Source organism: Carya illinoinensis, chromosome 7 (genome assembly GCF_018687715.1).
Source record: "Carya illinoinensis cultivar Pawnee chromosome 7, C.illinoinensisPawnee_v1, whole genome shotgun sequence".
Taxonomy (NCBI): domain Eukaryota; kingdom Viridiplantae; phylum Streptophyta; class Magnoliopsida; order Fagales; family Juglandaceae; genus Carya; species Carya illinoinensis.
Window position 1 is genome coordinate 35,583,367 of NC_056758.1, and position 17,677 is coordinate 35,601,043.

The following is a 17,677-nucleotide window of genomic DNA, read 5'->3' on the forward strand; positions in this document are numbered from 1 at the left end:
CCGCATCTCATCGATCAATAAATATTGTTAAATTCACTTTAATACCTATCTCTCTCCCACTCTAGATCCTAGAAGCCAGGAGCAAGGATAGCTAGACATTCAACCAGGATAAAGAATTTGAAGCATACACTATCAATCAGATAGCAAATAAGTCCACTGCATATTCTATCATAACAAGTAGGCGAGAAACAATAATTCTGAAGCTACTTAAAGTTGAACCCAAACCTTAAACAGTACTGGCACTACAAATAACTTCGATTTAAAATGAACTGGTAACTGAACTCTGGGATTTCAATTCGCGGGACCTCAGGTGCTACTCAAGCAAGGTTTAAGTTGTGAGATCTGACCCCTCTCCCATATGAAAATTAGGTTGCAGGCGTAAAGCAAACATGCAAGAATCTGTATTTGAGCATCCAATTATATCAGGATCACAATAATCTCCTCCTCCATTATCAACTAACCCGTATGGATCTTCATCTCTTGCAACCTTAATCAGGTTAAAAAAGATTCCTTCTATAAGTCCAGTTATTAGTTTCTCCAACTCAAGTCTCAGACAATATGCGTGTGTGCGTGTGTAGACTACAAGAGATCAAGCTATAAAGGATGACGCTTACAAGTTCATGTAGAAGAACTTTATGTATGCTTTCTGCCCTCTTTTTCTGCAACCAGGAAAGAACACAACCAAAACATGTTAATTACATATAAATTAAGTTGAATGAAATGTATTAATTACCATATATTGAAGATTGGATTCACCTTTTTCTTGAGAATGCTAGTCTTTTTGTCGATCACGTGGTACTGTAGCTTAACAAAAACCAAAAACATTAGTGCTTTAGATGATTTAATTAACCTCAGAACCACCCTAGTTACTCGTTAAACGACAAACATGAAAAAGAACTACTATCATTCCATCAGCATCCTATTGCTGCTGCTGGTAAAGCTTTTCGAAGCAGATAAACACGTCCAAATGATGCATATGCAACTTAAGGAATTTCACAACAAAAATACATTTCCCAGAAACAGATCTTGTTGCATATATAGGTTCTGAAATTACGACTGTGTATTCGAATCTTTCTTTCATACACATATAAATGTTCATTAAATATAGCATATCCAGGAAAATCCTACATGTTACACCATCATGCTACACAAATCCTATTATGACAAAGTGTCACATCAACCCTTGAATTTACTTTTTTTTTTTTTTTAAATAAGAAGCGATCCAAAGGTGATGGAAAGTGCTACATTTATAAAGTGGGATGGAAGTAGGATAGTGATATGGTTTGCAACATTACTCATATACTCATGATAAAATTATAACTATTTCACAACTCTATTTTAAATAGATGATAATTTTCTAAAATTAAAATCATTTTTAATGAAATAAGTTGTAAAAGAGTAAAATTATAAATGTATCATTACTTATATTCAAGATGTCCAGCGTTGTTTGATCTACAGGGGACACAAAAAGGCACATATTTGAAGATCTACAAAAGAAGCGATATCTTCGATATGGGGTGTTCATCCATAACAGCACTTATCCTACAAAAGTCATTTTAAACGCCAAGTGAAGTATCTTCAAGATAAACACTCCCACAGGTGTCAGGATTGTGAAAAGGGTGGATTTGATACGAGACTTTATTTAATAGGTAAAGAAAAAAAATTATCGAATCAATAAAATACAAGAGAAATACCTAAAAAAATGTTCGTTGGTTAATATATATAGAAATAAGAAAATCATGCATACTACAACATTGAGATATAAAATTAAAAAAAAAAAAAAAAAAAAAGAAGGAGCCCATGAGCATGAAGTTTTGGGGAAAAAAAAAATCTTCTGGGTTCTTTCAGTGAACGTACCCTGTCGATATGAGATTTCTAAAAGGATAAATCAGCTGATTAACCTTTTAATAACTTCTATCCAATTTAGAATGGTACAGATAAGAAAAAACATATGGAGGAAGATAATATATAGAATTAAAAGGTCAGAAAAAAAAATTATGTTCCCAAATCGAAATTTCATCACAATGAGAAACATCATATCAATGAAACCAAATGACTTTATAACAGTAACAGCTATAATGATAGCAAAAATGTTAATAGAAATGTCTGTAAGACCCGGATTTTGCTTGGGTAGATCCAACCTTGCGGTCGCGAATAACCTTGACAGCACTTTCTACGTTCTGCTCGAGACGACACAGTTCCTCCAAATTCAGATCCATCAGAGATTCACCCCTCCTATGCCTGCCAATATCATAACAAAGACAACGTCAATGCAAAGACATCCCTCAACCAACCCCAGTAATTCACTAAACACAACAAAATGACAACTGCTCTTGATTCTCTCTATTAGTTTCTTACCTTATCTCCCTTGTTAGACTCCTATTCACGTCCTTGAACTTCTTCAGTTCTTCTTGCATTCTCTGAACATGTTACTATCCTTAGAATAAATGGACTGTTTTTTCATATATGTATCTGTATATGTATAAATGTCTATATATGTGTGTGTGTGTGTGTGTACAGAGGGAGAGAGAGAACCTCATAGTGCGAACTCCAAAGATCGACGCCCATGATGTGCTGGTACTCATCGAATATTTGCTTCGTTCTAATCCCAAAATTTTTAACCATTTCAAAAGAAGAAAAAGGGGGAGAAAATTTCAGTACCACAATAGGAAAAGCCTGTTCGTGTAAGCAGAAGAAGATAGACAAAAGATTAAGAAGAAAGAGATCACGTACGTGGTGGAAGGGCTAACATAATCACGGAGCTTCTTATTGCTAGAGATCATTATAAGCGAAATCTTGGCATCGCAGAGAACGGTGAGCTCGTGGGCCTTCTTGAATAGACCTTTCCGCCTTTTGGAGTACGTGACCTGCCTGTTGGTCTCGTTCTCTATCCTCTTGATCTGGATCTTACCCCTCGCCATGATCTCTCTTCCCCAGATCTTTCTTTTCCTTTCTTCCTGATGTAAAACGGAGCAATAAGAAAGCAAGAGCAGAAGAAGGAGCCTAAAAGGAGGGAGCGAACGGAGAAGGTGAGGGCCATTTCTAAAAACGGAAAGGTGTAGCCAAAGGGACGAAAGGTTTAGCGATGGCTTACTAGATTGATCAGGGACCCACATCCCAATGCGGGGGACCATCAGCTTTCCGCCTCCACGACTCTCCGTCACGGCACCACCACTCCCTCCAGTCTATTGGTTTTGTTCGGATTATTTTAGTTTCTTTGATTGATTGATTTGATCGTTTTGGGTTTGCTACTTCTGACAGGAACGGCGCCGAGCATTCATTCAGGAACTCTCCAGCGCTTCTCTTGAGTGTCACTTTCACAATTTTGAAAGAATAAATTATAACAACTCTGCTAGTTACAACCGGCCTGCGGAACCGCAGTGCAACCGGTTGTTTATTTCATTTAAGAAAAGAATAGACCATAAAAAAGAATAATTCTGTTACGTATATTTGCCGGATGCAATCGATGCACAGTCAGCTGATGTAGTATAATAACACATAAATTGCTATTAAAAAAATGAAAAGAAAAAATCTAAAAACAGAACAAAACAAAATGCATTTTTGGATTCTTCCTTCTCTGATAAGAGGTCTTCGAGCTTATCTTCGACTTCGTGGTGTCACCGGTATGGTCTTCCTCTTCCACTGTACATTTCCACTTGTAACAGCCACAAGAGTTGCAAAAGAAGCAATGATTCCAAACACAAGAACTCCATTAATAACACCAATAAAGCGCTGGCTTTCGAAGTAATAAATGCATCCAAAAATCCATGAAAACAAAGTTGCACTTTCCCATATGCAACCATAATGTTGCTATCAACACACTGGAATGTCTAGAAAATTCGTCAAAACAAGCACTAGACAATGCCAATTCCAACTTTCGTCTTCCTCTTGAGCTCGTCTTCACCTTCATGGTCTTCAAGCAAACAAAATCCATGTTAGTTTTCAACCTCATTTGGCAAAACAAATAGGAAAATGAAAACCTTCACAAAATAGTACCCCCCTCCCCCCAAATCAAAACCAAAAAAGACAAAGGCAAAAAATTGGAGAGAGGCTTGGATCGTAAATAGCATGAAATCAAAGGCCCAAATCCTTACCTCAGTTACGAGCCCTCCCGTCTCCACATTCCTAAAACCCCAAAAAATTAAACTATGCGCAAATAAAAATCAACACAGAGTTAGGGTTTAGCAAGTGATAGAAAGTAAAAGAAAGGCCAAATAAAGCATAAAAATACAGAAAAAATGGAGGAATTACACACAAGGAAGAGGGAGGGAGGGACTTCGTGGAAGGATCCAGGGAGAAAACATAGAGAGGGAAGGAATTGCAAATGGAAACTGAGGAGTGAAGGGAGGAGAGCTTGTGGTTTCATTGTCCAAAACGGTGCGTTTTATTTTTTATTGTTTCACATCAACAGTACCTTATGCAGCGCTTGCATAAGGCGACTGAACTAATCATTTTTAAAAAAGGAAAGGATGACACTTCTCCCTTGCTACACTGAAACCTTAGAAAGTTTCAGAATTCTTTAGGTACAGCTCCATTGCTACAGTTCCTATCAAGTTATTCCATCTTCGGCTCCTTAGCTTCTACTACTAACTAGGCACTACTCCAACCATCGCTTCCCTGCTAATTGCCTCTAGCTTTCAGCAACAAAATGTCTTCAATGATGGTATCAAAGACACTCACACATCCAATCATTTCCAAAACTCAACGTCATTTGAAGGCTTGCAAATAGTGGGTAATAGTGAAGCCCATCAAATTGCCACGAAAGAAATGAAAGTAGAAAAAATGGCCAACACAGGGCGCTGAATTTGAATAGTTCTTGCCAAAACCAAATGGAGCAAATCAGACTGTCAGATCCTTCCTTTTACTGGAATGTAACCAATATTGGTGGTTGGAATGATCCAGGAAACATCGGGTCTTCTGTCACTTTTCTGATCTAGCATAACCAAAAATCATTTTCCATCTGTCTCCCTCATTTTTAGTCATCTTATCTAGGTCATTGCTAGTTATTTAGATTTATGTTGATGACTTTTGTTTTTTAGTGAATTTTATGGTTACGGTGGGGCGGGGTTTCAAAAGCAAAGTCTGAAAAAATAATAATAATAAAAAAGAGCAAGATATTCCAGTGGGGGGTGGAAGAAGAAAACGAAGGAGGTTATGGTGATTTCGTGGGAGTTCTGGAAGATGAAGGAGAAATGGAGATTTCATTAAGATGAAAGAGTGAAATTTAGAAACTATGAAAACTACGTCGTTTGAATTTGCCAGATGCGACGCGGTTTCCCCGCGATTCCTTGGCCGGTTGTGTATAGAGTTTTTCAAATTATAATGATACAAACGGCATATTTTTATAATATATTTTGCAGGAATATTATACGAGGAGAATATTTTTTTTATCAAATGAGATTATGAAATTTCATAATATATTTTTAATTATATTAAATATTGTATCATGGATAGATCATTTATCAATTTCAAATTCAACCGTCTTAACTTTTAGAACAAACATTGTAAGTAATACATTGCTAATTGAACCATCTTGATGAAAATTATTTGATTTATTTTGATAAAATTCTATCCTATAATGTTTTTATGACTCGGCTTAAGAGCAAAATGTTTTGTCTATATTTAATTATATATGAATCATTATATCTATTTGATAATCTGTCTAGTATAAAATTATTTTATAATTTCATTAATATAAAAATTATGTATAGACCAATCACTTATTCAAAAAAATCTATATAGACAATGTGAAATTAGCGATGCTAACAAAAAATAGTTTCATTAACAAAGAACTTTAAGAACCTAAGACGAGACCAACTTCAGTAACATTTGTGGCTACGTTATTAATTACATGGGATACTTTTAAAGAGCAGCCTTGAAAAGCAGTACTTTGCCTAAGACGTGTAGTTTATGAAGAAAATGTGAATGGACGAGTTCTATTTCTTTATATACTATAATAGATTCCATTCACAAGTTTCATTAACGTGATATATTCAGCGATTTCACTAAAAATTTAAACAAGTTCAGTTCCATGTGTGTGTGATTATTAAATGTCTCATATTTTGGAAAATCAAAAGAGCCCGTAGAGAAAACAAAACTCTTTGCGTTGAAACGATAATAATAAGAGTAATTCTATATGAAAATTTTATATCGCACGCCTCTATTTAATCAAAAAATAATTTATTATTTTATTATTTTATTAAAGCACACACATATTTAAGTATTGAGATAGAATAATAGAAATGATAAATAAAATATTAATTAGATGAGTATATGGTGTAAACGTGGAAGGATTTCATGTACAATTTTTCTAATAATAATATCAATAAAAGATGCTATCTGTGCATAGACTACTTGGGCTAAGTTTTGGGCCGGAGAAATATTGGGCATCGTTGTCAAAATACGTATCATCAAAAGGTTACGAGTGATGTTCATGCCCTTGATGGGCCTTTAAGAATTCATTTCGGGCTCTAAAATAAGAAAAATACTACTCAACTTTTTCAATGTTATTTTTTAAATATTTTTTTATTTAATAGTTAAAAATATTAATATTAATAAAATTATATATATTTGTTTTATTTTTAATGATTAAATTTTAAAATATATATATTACAAAAAATGAAAAGAAAAAAAGGTACCGCTTGTAGTACCCCTAAAATATACATCCGAGCTTTCAAATGTCCCTCTTGAAAGTTGAAACATGGACAGACAATAATAACTTCAACCCGGTCCGATATGCTTTCCTAAAATCCCCCGTAAATGTTCAAGACGAGACCAATCGTGATTAAAAAGAAGAGTAAGCCAACCTAATTTTCTGGTCTCGTTTGTTTTCGCGACTAAAAATCAAAATTTTGTAAATTTTTTAAAGTTTTCGTACTGTCATAAGTTTTACAAAAATAAAAATACATTTTGATCTATCAATTTTCATCTCAAAAGATCTCAAATTTCTTCTGAGGCTTTTATCTCAAAATATCTCAAGTTTCTTATCAAGTTTTCATCTCAAAAGATTTCAAGTTTTCATCTAAAAAAACTGACACCATTAGTAAATAAATAAATAAAGGAAGTAGCAAAAAAAAAAAGACAAAATGGTTAAAAAAAAAAGGAGCAGAAAAAAAAATCACCATTAGTAAATAAATAAACAAATGAAGCAGCAAAAAAAAAAAAGACCAAATGGTTAAAGAAAAGGAAGCAGCAAAAAAAAAATCACCATTGGTAAATAAATAAACAAAATAAGTAGAAAAAAAAAATAAAAAAAAAATTGACCAAATGGTTAATAAAAAAGGAAACAGTAAAAAAAAATGCATCATTGGTAAATAAATAAACAAATGAAGCAACCAAAAAAAAAAAGACCAAATGGTTTCTCTTAGTTAAAAAAAAAAGAATCAGCGAAAAAAAAATATACCATTGGTAAATAAATAAACAAAGGAATCAGCAAAAAAAAGTAGAAAAAAAATTGCAGCATTGGTAAATAAATAAAATATTATAAAAAGTACTACAAGTACTTGTGAGTCCCATCATATTACTAACTATAATAAAGTCAAACTAATCCCATCTCATTTCAACATATTTCAAAAAATTTTATCTCATCTCATCTCTAAAAATAAATACATATTTCATTTAATCTCATCTCATCTCAATATATCTCAATAAATTTTATCTTATTTCATCTCATCTTATCTCATTTATAAAAGCAAAGAAGGCAGAGCGACCATAATCAATCAAACAAAATACTAGGTTACATGCATTCATATGTTTTCTTGTGAGCACTTAGAATCTTCCAAGTATTGGCATTTATGAGGTATAAATGCACTGTTTGTCCTTAAGAACCTTTAGGAGACATGCCAATTCCAGTGTGTGCTGGCCGGAGAAGAGGCAGAGTCTTATTCATTTTTATTTTTTTTTTGTAATTCATCGAACCAGGTTCATGTCAGGCTGTCAGCCATTACCCAACCTTATACCAGCAGATGCTCTTCTTTTCTCATGTACCACCTTGGAATAGATGTACTGTACGACATGCCCGTCCCCTAATAAACTTGAGAAATAAGTATACAAATTATACATATATATATCCATGATATAATATACTGAATTACGTTAAGAGTAATGATTTGTTCAAATTTTAAATACATAAATCCTGCGCATTTATTTTGTGGAAAAGTAAACCTTACAATGAAAATGTGTAAAAAATTAAATATGTTCTTTACCATTAGGAATCACTTTTTTATAACAGATTTACGCCAAACTTGTCAATTTGAAACATTATTTTTATATTAAATAAATAAAAAATAATATTCATAATAATGGAGTGTACAACTGCCGTGCATATTTTTTTAAACAAATATATAAATATGCAATCTATAAAAAAAATTAATTTTTAAATAAAAAACCTTACTATTTAAAAGAAAATATTCACTACGCTTGTTGTATTTAATTTATAATTATTCATATAATCAGCTTGTGAATATATATTATATATATATTGAAATAAACATTAAAAAAGGTACGAGGGAAGTCCTTTACAACGTCTATCTGCAATAAAAAATAAATAAAAATAAAAACCAAACATTTAAAACAGGACAAAATAAGAGAGAGTTGCAGAAGTGGTCGATCCTTGCAATACTACTATTGTTGTTTTCGGGAAGTAAATAATTTGAATTATTACAATATTTAAGAAGGAATATGATGGGTGTGTGAAATTTGAATATATATTTTAGGAAGGGTATAGAAGTTGCCTCGGGCCCCTAATACTGTGCTGACCGTAAAGCGTTAGAGATGATCATTAGAAGGTGCTTTGATTATTGTTATTTTAAGCAGGCCCAACCACTCGTGTGTACGGCGGGGCCAAGGCCTTCTTGAGACCGTACCCCTCTTATATTATTGGAATCCAATTATTACTGCCCATTAATTTTGGCAGATTCACGTGATTCCAACATAATTAAGATTTTAACACCGACTATGGATCTTTGGTGTATGATCTATTGCTGTTTTGTCTGTATATCAAGATTTTTCTACTGGGCTTTCAAAATGCATTTCAAATTCATGGCAATCAATGCATTTACCCATATATTTATAATTAGTATGACTTTAATATAAATTATTAATTCTTTTCTAAGATTTTTTTTTAAATGAATTATTTTTCTAAGATGATTGTATATATATGGTTCAGCTCATGATGGGGCCCGTGTTACCCACCAATTATAAAAGTAATAAATAATTCTATTTAAAAGTCACATTATTAACGTACTATAATTTAATTTATATCATGTAGATAATACATACACTATTCTAATTAAGCGAATTACCATCTTATAAATTTGATGACCAGATGGAGGCAACCCTCCGGTCGCGATCAAGTATGGATCATGGATAAAAGATTCATGAGATTGACGTGACGAGGGAATACGAAAGTCTGGGGTCGAATTCGAGGGTAAGCGCGGATGGTCCAAGTTTTAAGTTCTATTTTAATGGCCAAGGGTAAAATTTGAAAATATTACTCTTATTTTTATTATATTTTTTGAAGGCTGATCAGGTGATGATCATGGTAACTTTTGACTTTTTGAGTGTTTAAGGGGTGAAGTATGAAGAAGAAGTGTCAACTCTTAACGCGTTAACATGATTAGCCGATATGGTGCTATCCTTTTTAACACATCCATCAATTACTTCTACCCCAAGTTGTAATATTTTTCTTTTCTAATTAATTATAGCTAAAAGTAGCCACGGATCAGGATATGATAACCTATATCTATAGATCCATATTTTATTGCAAGTAATTATAAGCTGGTCATGTTACAGACGTACAACATTTTACAATATGGTTTTATTATCATTACAAAAGAAAATTAAATAGTCATATTCACAAAAAATAAATAAAAATAATTGTCTAATTTTCTTGCAGTGTATATACTTTCTTTTTATTTATTAGGTGTATCCTAATTTTTTAGATCGATTTAGTTTCAAATAATTATAATGATTTCAATTTTATATGAATGCATTGCTATTATTATTATTATTATTATTATTGCATGCAAGGACCATTGTACATATGAAAAATCGCAAGACAGAGTAGTGAATCCTTTGTGTCTGGAGTGAGTCCTGTACATCCTACGTGCAGGAGCTTAAAACAATTGTATAACAGATACAGCCACGTGGAACTTAATTAGTTTATTGGATTCATTTTATTTAAACTAACGTGTATTTGTGAAACAACAGCGAGTCAAATTTCACGAGTAGAAGGTTTGAAACAAATGATCCACCGCAAAATGTATGGAATCATATATAGTAGTTGATATTTACAGTTATAAAATCTATAAATATCGTATATTTATTTTTAAAAAAATAAGTAAATATGAGACTTATGTAAATAAATTAATTTTTTAATAATAAATCTCATTTAAAAAAAAATGTAAAATTTGTATATTTTAAAACTGTATACAATATTTAAGAGATTTATTTCATATATTATTTTAGATGGGATGATCAGTTAATTAAGAGTAACTCATAGCTTATAGAACACTCTAAAATAAAATAAAGTATTTTTAAAAAATTTAAAAATAAATAAATATAAAATTTATGTAAATAAATTAATTTTTTAATAATGAACTTCATTTTTAAAAAAAAAATATGCAAAACTAGTATATTTTAAAATTGTATATAGTATTTAAGAGATTTATTTCATATATTATTTAAGTTGGGATGATCAGTTAATTAAGAGTAACTCATAGCTTATGGAACACTCTAAAATAAAATAAAGTATTTTTAAAAAATTTAAACATATGAAATCAAAAATAAAAGTCAATAAGATATTTTTATATAATTATATAAAAGTTGTTATCTAGTTGTCGCTTCACTATTTTTTATTTCTTTAATTAATGCCTTGATTTTGTGCTTGGTTCTTATTATAAAATATTGTTTTTCGTTATAAATATTAATATTTGCAAATCAATTTATTAATAAAAATGAAAAAAAAAAAGACATTATTTCTTATCTTGAACACGTGTTCAATCTCCAAGACGGAAACTTTTATGATTTTAACGGTAGATAAATTATTTAGAAAAGAAAGAAAAACACAATTAGTCAATGATTAAATGATCGCACCAAGAATTTCGACGAAAAACATCACAGGAGTGGGCAACATGGAACTCAAAACAAAAACAAAAAGAAACCCACTCCGAGAAATTCGTTAAAGGCTCGATTTTTCCTCGAACTTTTTCCCTTGAAACTCGTAATAGAAGTACCGCCTCTGGCCCTCTACTGTGGGTCTGTGACGCTCGTAATCGCGGTCACAACCATCACCCCTCGATTTTTAAATGCTAAACATGTGTCGAGTCAATAGAAAACTTTCACGGACGATCTTTGGGCATGGGCCGTGGCGTTATCGGTGCTTGCTCTTGTGGTAGATCGCTTTTGTGCATTAAAAATGGGCGATGGAGGGGAGGGTCAGTAAAAGTACTAGCGGGTTTTCCGGTACAAGGACGAATAAGGAAAAGCTGATTCCGTGACACGTGGATTTACATTGAGCGTCTGATGATACTACAGCGACTGGAGATTCAACAGTCCTGATGGGATTCATTGAAACTGGAAGAGAACTGTAGACAAATGTCCGGTGATAATGATAGGACTGTCTTTCTTTTTTTCTTTGGTAATCTCTCTCTCTCTCTCTCTCTCCGAGTCTCAAACGCACAGCCAAAATTGCGAACTCAGTTGTATGATAGAAAGTGAGAGAGAGAGAGAGAGAGAGAGATGTTGGTTGTCATAAATTAAATGAGGTTAAGGTGTGTAAGTAGTAGCAGAATGGGGTGCAGTTACCATGGCGGCGTTGCAGAGCTCTAATTCCGTGTCAGTATTATTGCTTCCAGCAACGGAAGAGAATTGAAACTCTGATTCCGTGAGGAAAAACCATCATCTTCCTCTGAATCCTGTGTCTTTTACCCTAAAAAAAGGGGTCGAAAATCCTGCCCGCAAAAGCTGCAAGACCCCCCTACAACAAAGATCACACGCACCCAGTCAGATTCGGAAACAAAGTCAAGGTCAAAACCAACGAACGTCCCACACCAAAGGCGATCACAATTCGAACCATCGATCGAGTTCCCAGAAATCAACAATCGCTGGTCTTCATGAATCTGGTTGTTACTTGTTGACGCCAACGTTCTGCTATGGATTTTTGGTCAAAATTGAGGCCAGTCGTCTCGGGTTTTGGGTGCAAGAAATGGCTGGGTTTTTCTATCTAGGTGGACGAGAAGGGCCACAAAACAAACAGGAGGAAGAAGAGAAGCAAGATAATAGCCAATTCTTGTACAGAAACGAGGAGATCTACAACAAAGGGTTCGAGATATGGCCACAATACTATCAGCAGCAACAGAACATGAGCAACTACTACTCGTTTGGAGTGGGTCCTAGTCGAAGAAACCTGAACAGCGTCTCTGATGAGTCGTCGAGATCCGGATTGACGTTGATAAGGCAAGGAGGAGTAGGAGGAGGCATGAATTGCCAAGACTGTGGTAACCAAGCAAAGAAAGACTGTACCCATATGAGATGCAGAACTTGTTGCAAGAGCCGAGGGTTTCAGTGCCAAACCCACGTCAAGAGCACTTGGGTCCCTGCAGCTAAAAGGCGTGAACGGCAACAACAACTCGCAGCTTTACAACAACAACAACTACAGCAACAGCAAGATCAACATCAAGAACAACAACAACAGTTTCGAGGAGAGAATCCCAAAAGGCAGAGAGATAATCAATTAGGAGCGGCCCCTCTTGCTTGCACTCGTATACCCAACACCACGTCAGGTAAAGTCGTAGTTTACGGTACAAGAAAGGAGAAAAAAGAAACCACGAGTGGAAATTTGGATTATGATCTTGGGAAAGGTCTACGGAGAATTATCGAGGAACTGAGATGCTAGAGAAAGTTGTCTTGAGATCTAGCTTGAGGGATTTCTGGCCAAAAATCAGTAACCCGTACCCAACAAATCCATATCGTTTGCGTGTGAGAAAGTCCACCTCCATGGTCACTCTCACCCACTCACCTGCTTTTCTTTCTCTTTTCTTCTTTTTCCATTCCTGTTACTGTTTATTAGTAGAGCTGACGAAAAGTTCTATGAAACTGAGCATACTTATTTTCTCCTTTCTTCTCTTCCGACGTTCTTCCATACTTATTTTTTACAATTCTTTTTCCTCCTTTGGTTGGAACTGAGCATGTCAATTCGTTCGATTGATTAGGGTTGGAACTGGGAAAATTTCCAGCTGAGGTGAACTCTCCGGCGGTCTTCCGCTGTGTGAGAGTAAGCGCAATGGAGGATCCGGACGAGCAGTATGCGTATCAAACGGCTGTAAACATTGGAGGACATGTTTTCAAGGGAATTCTCTATGATCAAGGCCGCGAAGATCGTTACACCGCCGGAGAGAGTTCCTCTGGTGGCGATGGAGGCGGAGCTCAACCACTAAATTTCATTACGGCAGCCACCACGACCACAACAACCACTAGTACCCCATCTGCAACGTTTCTCGACCCTTCACTATATCCAGCTCCACTCAATGCTTTCATGGCTGGTACGCAATTCTTCCCACCCCCAAGATCGTAGAAACCTCTTTTAGATTGTTAGCCTAGCAAATCTTGAAATTTCTCAATCTATCTGGATTTTCTGTCGTCAAGATCATAAGTAGTACTTTGTAACACCCAGTGAGGTAGAAGTCACAGGAATTAGAAACGAGGATAAGGATGAGGGGGATGTTTGATTTTGTTCGAATTTCAATTCTGATTTTCGTGGTTATTTTGATCTTATCAATGGCTCATTTTTAATTACAAACCATTTGTTTTGTATGGCTGCATGCGGATTTGTGCATTTTATAATGTTTGTTATTTGGTTTCTTTTTAGTATTTTCTTATCTGGGCTTTATATTCGATGCACTTTCTGGTTGGTGTTGCACTCGAAGCCGCTTTTTCCAGTTTATCCGTTTGCTTGCAGGAAGAATATGGGACGATTAGCTTTCGTGTTTTCGATAAACTAAGAATTAAAAAACCCTTCTCAAACCTTTTGTATATTCTTCTCACGATTTCTAGAGCTAGAAAACGGAAGGATCGAAAGGCATGGGCTTGTAAAGTTCCTCATGCGTAGACAATTAATTAATTACCAAGCTGGCATTCCAGTCCAAAAAAGTGAAACCTTCATGAACCCTCCCTTCCTCCCCAAATACATCTAGATTCACTTATCTATAGAACTAAATATCGAATGTCACTTTTAACTCTAACTCTTAACTCTTACACCAACTATAACTTAGCTGCAAAACAATAAAATTTAGCGCCTAATTGAGTGGACAGCATGCGTGGATCTGAGCCCGTAGTGGAGTGAAAATAGGTGCAAGCTAGTGCATGTGATATATATGTTATTTCTAGACTCTAACTTGCTAGTGACATGATATAGGGTATGGTTCTTTTACGAAATAATAGGAGCTATCTACGATGCTATCGCTGCCTACTAGATCTAGCAGTATGAAAGAAACGTGGAATTGTTATGAAAGTTTGTAATATCTGACTCATTTACATGTGCCCTCTGAATATATATTTAAACAACCGAGATACAACTCGTAAATGATAACTGATCTTCTGTGGTTCGCTGATTCTTCTCCTATTCTATTCCATTCAGTGAATTATTCATTTTGTTGAAATAAATAAACAAAAATACAACTGATCTATGGCACCTTAATGTGGATGAGTTAACAGACTCTTGGAATTCATGAACCTGCATGTCATTATATACGTATAATTTTCAAGTAATTGAGATATATGGTTTTTGGATAATCATCTGATTACCTTGTATAATTATTATATTACCCCATGATTCAGCTTAATTGACACTGAAGGATATAGTGTTGCTGTTGATCAAGGGCTTCGAAATGCATTCATGAAATGCAGAAAATGAATATATATATATATATATATATATATGAATTGCATCATTTGAAAAGAGATATATTGTCAAGAACCTCTTTTTTTTTTATAGAAGAACCTCTTGAAGTTACATGAAATAAAACCATGATATGTACATAATGGTGATTATAAAGCTTCTCTCTATCTTCGTACATGTAATATTTGAAGATTAAAGCATTAGTACTACTGCGGAAATTGAGGATTAAAGGCGTCGTTAATGGTTTTACTGATATATATTGGGTTTTATTCTGCTCGAGGTTCTATATATATATATATATTATTTATTAGCGATTCATCGGTGCTTCTGTACGATAGAATAAAGGTAGATGCTTGTACGATGGGACATGCAACTTGAATCAGATGCATGATCTGATACGCGTTTAACTTTCTTATTGGATGAATGCATGGTTCATGTGGACAGATATATATATATGAATGAAATCACCTTATAACGACACACACACACACACACATATATATATATATATAGTTACAGCATTTGAAATGAGTGCATTATTGATGCTTTTTGGTTCATGACTATTAATTCTTTGTCTCCTGGTTGTGCTTGTGGTCATGCTTTGATTCGCGCTGAACAGTAGTAATTAATTAACCAATTCAACGTACGTATCACTCAATACACAAAGCTTATATATTTATATATAAGTGGTTTTTTATTTTTTGCTTGTAATTAAGTTCCTTGTCATGTAAAGGAGAATCATCATTTATATCCTACTTCAAGTGACAGCCAAGCAGTCCAGTAGAACTGGAAATTATATAGCTAGCTAGGTTCGCCTACATGTTTCTAGCCTCAAGCGTTCTTCTCTCCTTAAGTTTCCGTAAGATTATAATAGAAATGTATTTTATAATAAATCTACTTGAAATATATTGACTTCTTACTAATTCGTGCATGCCACCTCGAAATATATAGTTATATTATATATATATATGTGGGGACATAATCAGAAGTAATATAATCCCGTGATGTCATTCAGAAGCTGACATTGCCAAATCCTATATCGTGGTACTCCTCACTGGTTATTGGCCAATGTGATGGACTTTACTGCCGATTCAGTCACAGAAGCTGCTATGCATGATTATTGCAAGGGAATTGCTTCACGAGTGCGAAGTTGCGAACTCCAGTTTTTTAATATTCTACGTACGTACCGGTTCTTTCGGGAAGATCAGTACTCTTTGGAATCTTGGATAGAACGAGAGCTGTTGTACGTTGATCTGGAATGAGTTGTCTGGATATTGATGCGGACCGAGGCCAGCACTTTGGCTAGCTGAGAGAGAAATTAGGGGGAGAGAAACACAGAACACCTCGACAGAAGCTCTGCTACATTTTCTGGGGGCTTTTAATTTGGGTGTGCGTGTCTTTAGAGACAATCTTAAAACGAATTCATGCGGGTCAAGAAAGAAATAGTGGTCAAGATTTTTTTGATACTTCCGTGACGTCTCTGTCAGAAATCGGCTGAAATTGACTGTCATCGATTCAAATTAAATGTACTAAGAAAATAGGGACACCTAATCCTTGAATGACGAACATCTGTAATAGCCCCCACCAAGTTAGGGTCTCAGTACTACTGTTGCCCTCTTTCCTTGTCTCACATCAAATTTAGGTATTATACAGTTGCCATGCATATATAGGAAGGAATTAGTAGCTAGGGTGGTACCAACTATCTGTTTCACTGGTTGCAACAAGGAATAAGCAGCATCCAAAGCTGTTTCCTTTTTCCTTTTTCTTTTGTCAGATGGATCCAAAGTTACTTTTTCTGAATAACATTAACCTAAATATAGCTAATTTATTGGTCCGGGAAATGTGAGCTAGCTCCTAAAACAAAGCAGATCATCTTATATATAATATATATATGCAGCTATCTAGCTTATAATTAAACATATATACATATATACATGCGACCGATTTCCAATTAATCATACCGGACAAAACCCATTTATATAGAGAGCCAGCAGCTTGTACAAGACGTACCTTAGGTTAATTAACTTAATTAATTACCATTAAGATCGAGCATGTTTTCCTGATTATACATCTAACTCTTGAGGACTGGGATTTGAAATTTTTTTGGTAACAGTTAGCTAGGAGAAGTGGACAAGAATGGTTGGTGGCTCAAACCTTCTACGAAGAGAAAGCCCAACCACTTAGAAGAGGAACTAGGGTTTCTTCCTATAGCTAGGCAGTACTCTAGGGTTGTGGAGTTCTGACAATTAGCATATGTCTTAGGTTGGGGGCCAGGCAGGCGCATGCAAAACTATAGATCTCTTTCTTCTTAGCTTGGTTGCTGGGCTAGACGTACGTACAGTGGTCCACAAATAACAGTTCCCAGCCAGTACCCCCGACCCCCCCCCCCCCCAAAAAAAAAAAACAGCTTTAAATGCTGTAGCGGCCTGCATATTTGATGGCTGGCAGCTTATCTTTGTCATTTCCAACGTTATGATCGAAGCTACAATGTTGTTCAGCATGCATGCATGGCTGCAGCCAGTATCATGCCTGCCTGATGTCGCGCGAAGATATATAAATATAATATTTGTAGCCATGCATACATTTTATTAATGTATCCGACCGATCGATCGAGCTCTCAACTGATCCGGTAACTCTGCCAACTTTATATAGATATATATAGATCAACCAAATCATACCAGTCAAGAACTTCTAAATGTCACCAGAGATCAGACTTCGCCAGCTGTAAGTTTTAATTGCTGCAGTTTATTATCTCGAGAGAAGCATTAATTCATAATATAG

At 34.7% G+C, this 17,677-nt stretch overlaps 2 protein-coding genes across 3 annotated transcripts; one reads left to right on the forward strand and one right to left on the reverse strand.

Moving 5' to 3' along the window:
- Positions 1 to 109: 109 nt before the first annotated feature.
- Positions 110 to 3,310, reverse strand: LOC122315081 (agamous-like MADS-box protein AP3). Of its 2 annotated transcripts, none has more exons than XM_043130830.1 (7): positions 2,734 to 3,310; positions 2,536 to 2,602; positions 2,359 to 2,420; positions 2,142 to 2,241; positions 757 to 798; positions 615 to 659; positions 110 to 399 (listed from the first exon to the last, which is right to left on the reverse strand). In XM_043130830.1, the coding sequence occupies exons 1-7, from the start codon at positions 3,132 to 3,134 to the stop codon at positions 307 to 309; spliced, it is 810 nt and encodes a 269-aa protein (XP_042986764.1). In that variant the 5' UTR covers positions 3,135 to 3,310; the 3' UTR covers positions 110 to 306. The 2 variants fall into 2 exon arrangements, with proteins under 2 accessions (XP_042986764.1, XP_042986763.1); XM_043130829.1 differs by having other exon boundaries at positions 110 to 487; positions 2,734 to 3,308.
- An 8,121-nt stretch (positions 3,311 to 11,431) lies between these two features.
- On the forward strand, positions 11,432 to 13,801 carry LOC122314855 (protein EXPRESSION OF TERPENOIDS 1-like). Its single transcript, XM_043130483.1, has 2 exons — positions 11,432 to 12,782; positions 13,212 to 13,801. The coding sequence occupies exons 1-2, from the start codon at positions 12,206 to 12,208 to the stop codon at positions 13,571 to 13,573; spliced, it is 939 nt and encodes a 312-aa protein (XP_042986417.1). The 5' UTR covers positions 11,432 to 12,205; the 3' UTR covers positions 13,574 to 13,801.
- The last annotated feature ends 3,876 nt before the right edge of the window (positions 13,802 to 17,677 follow it).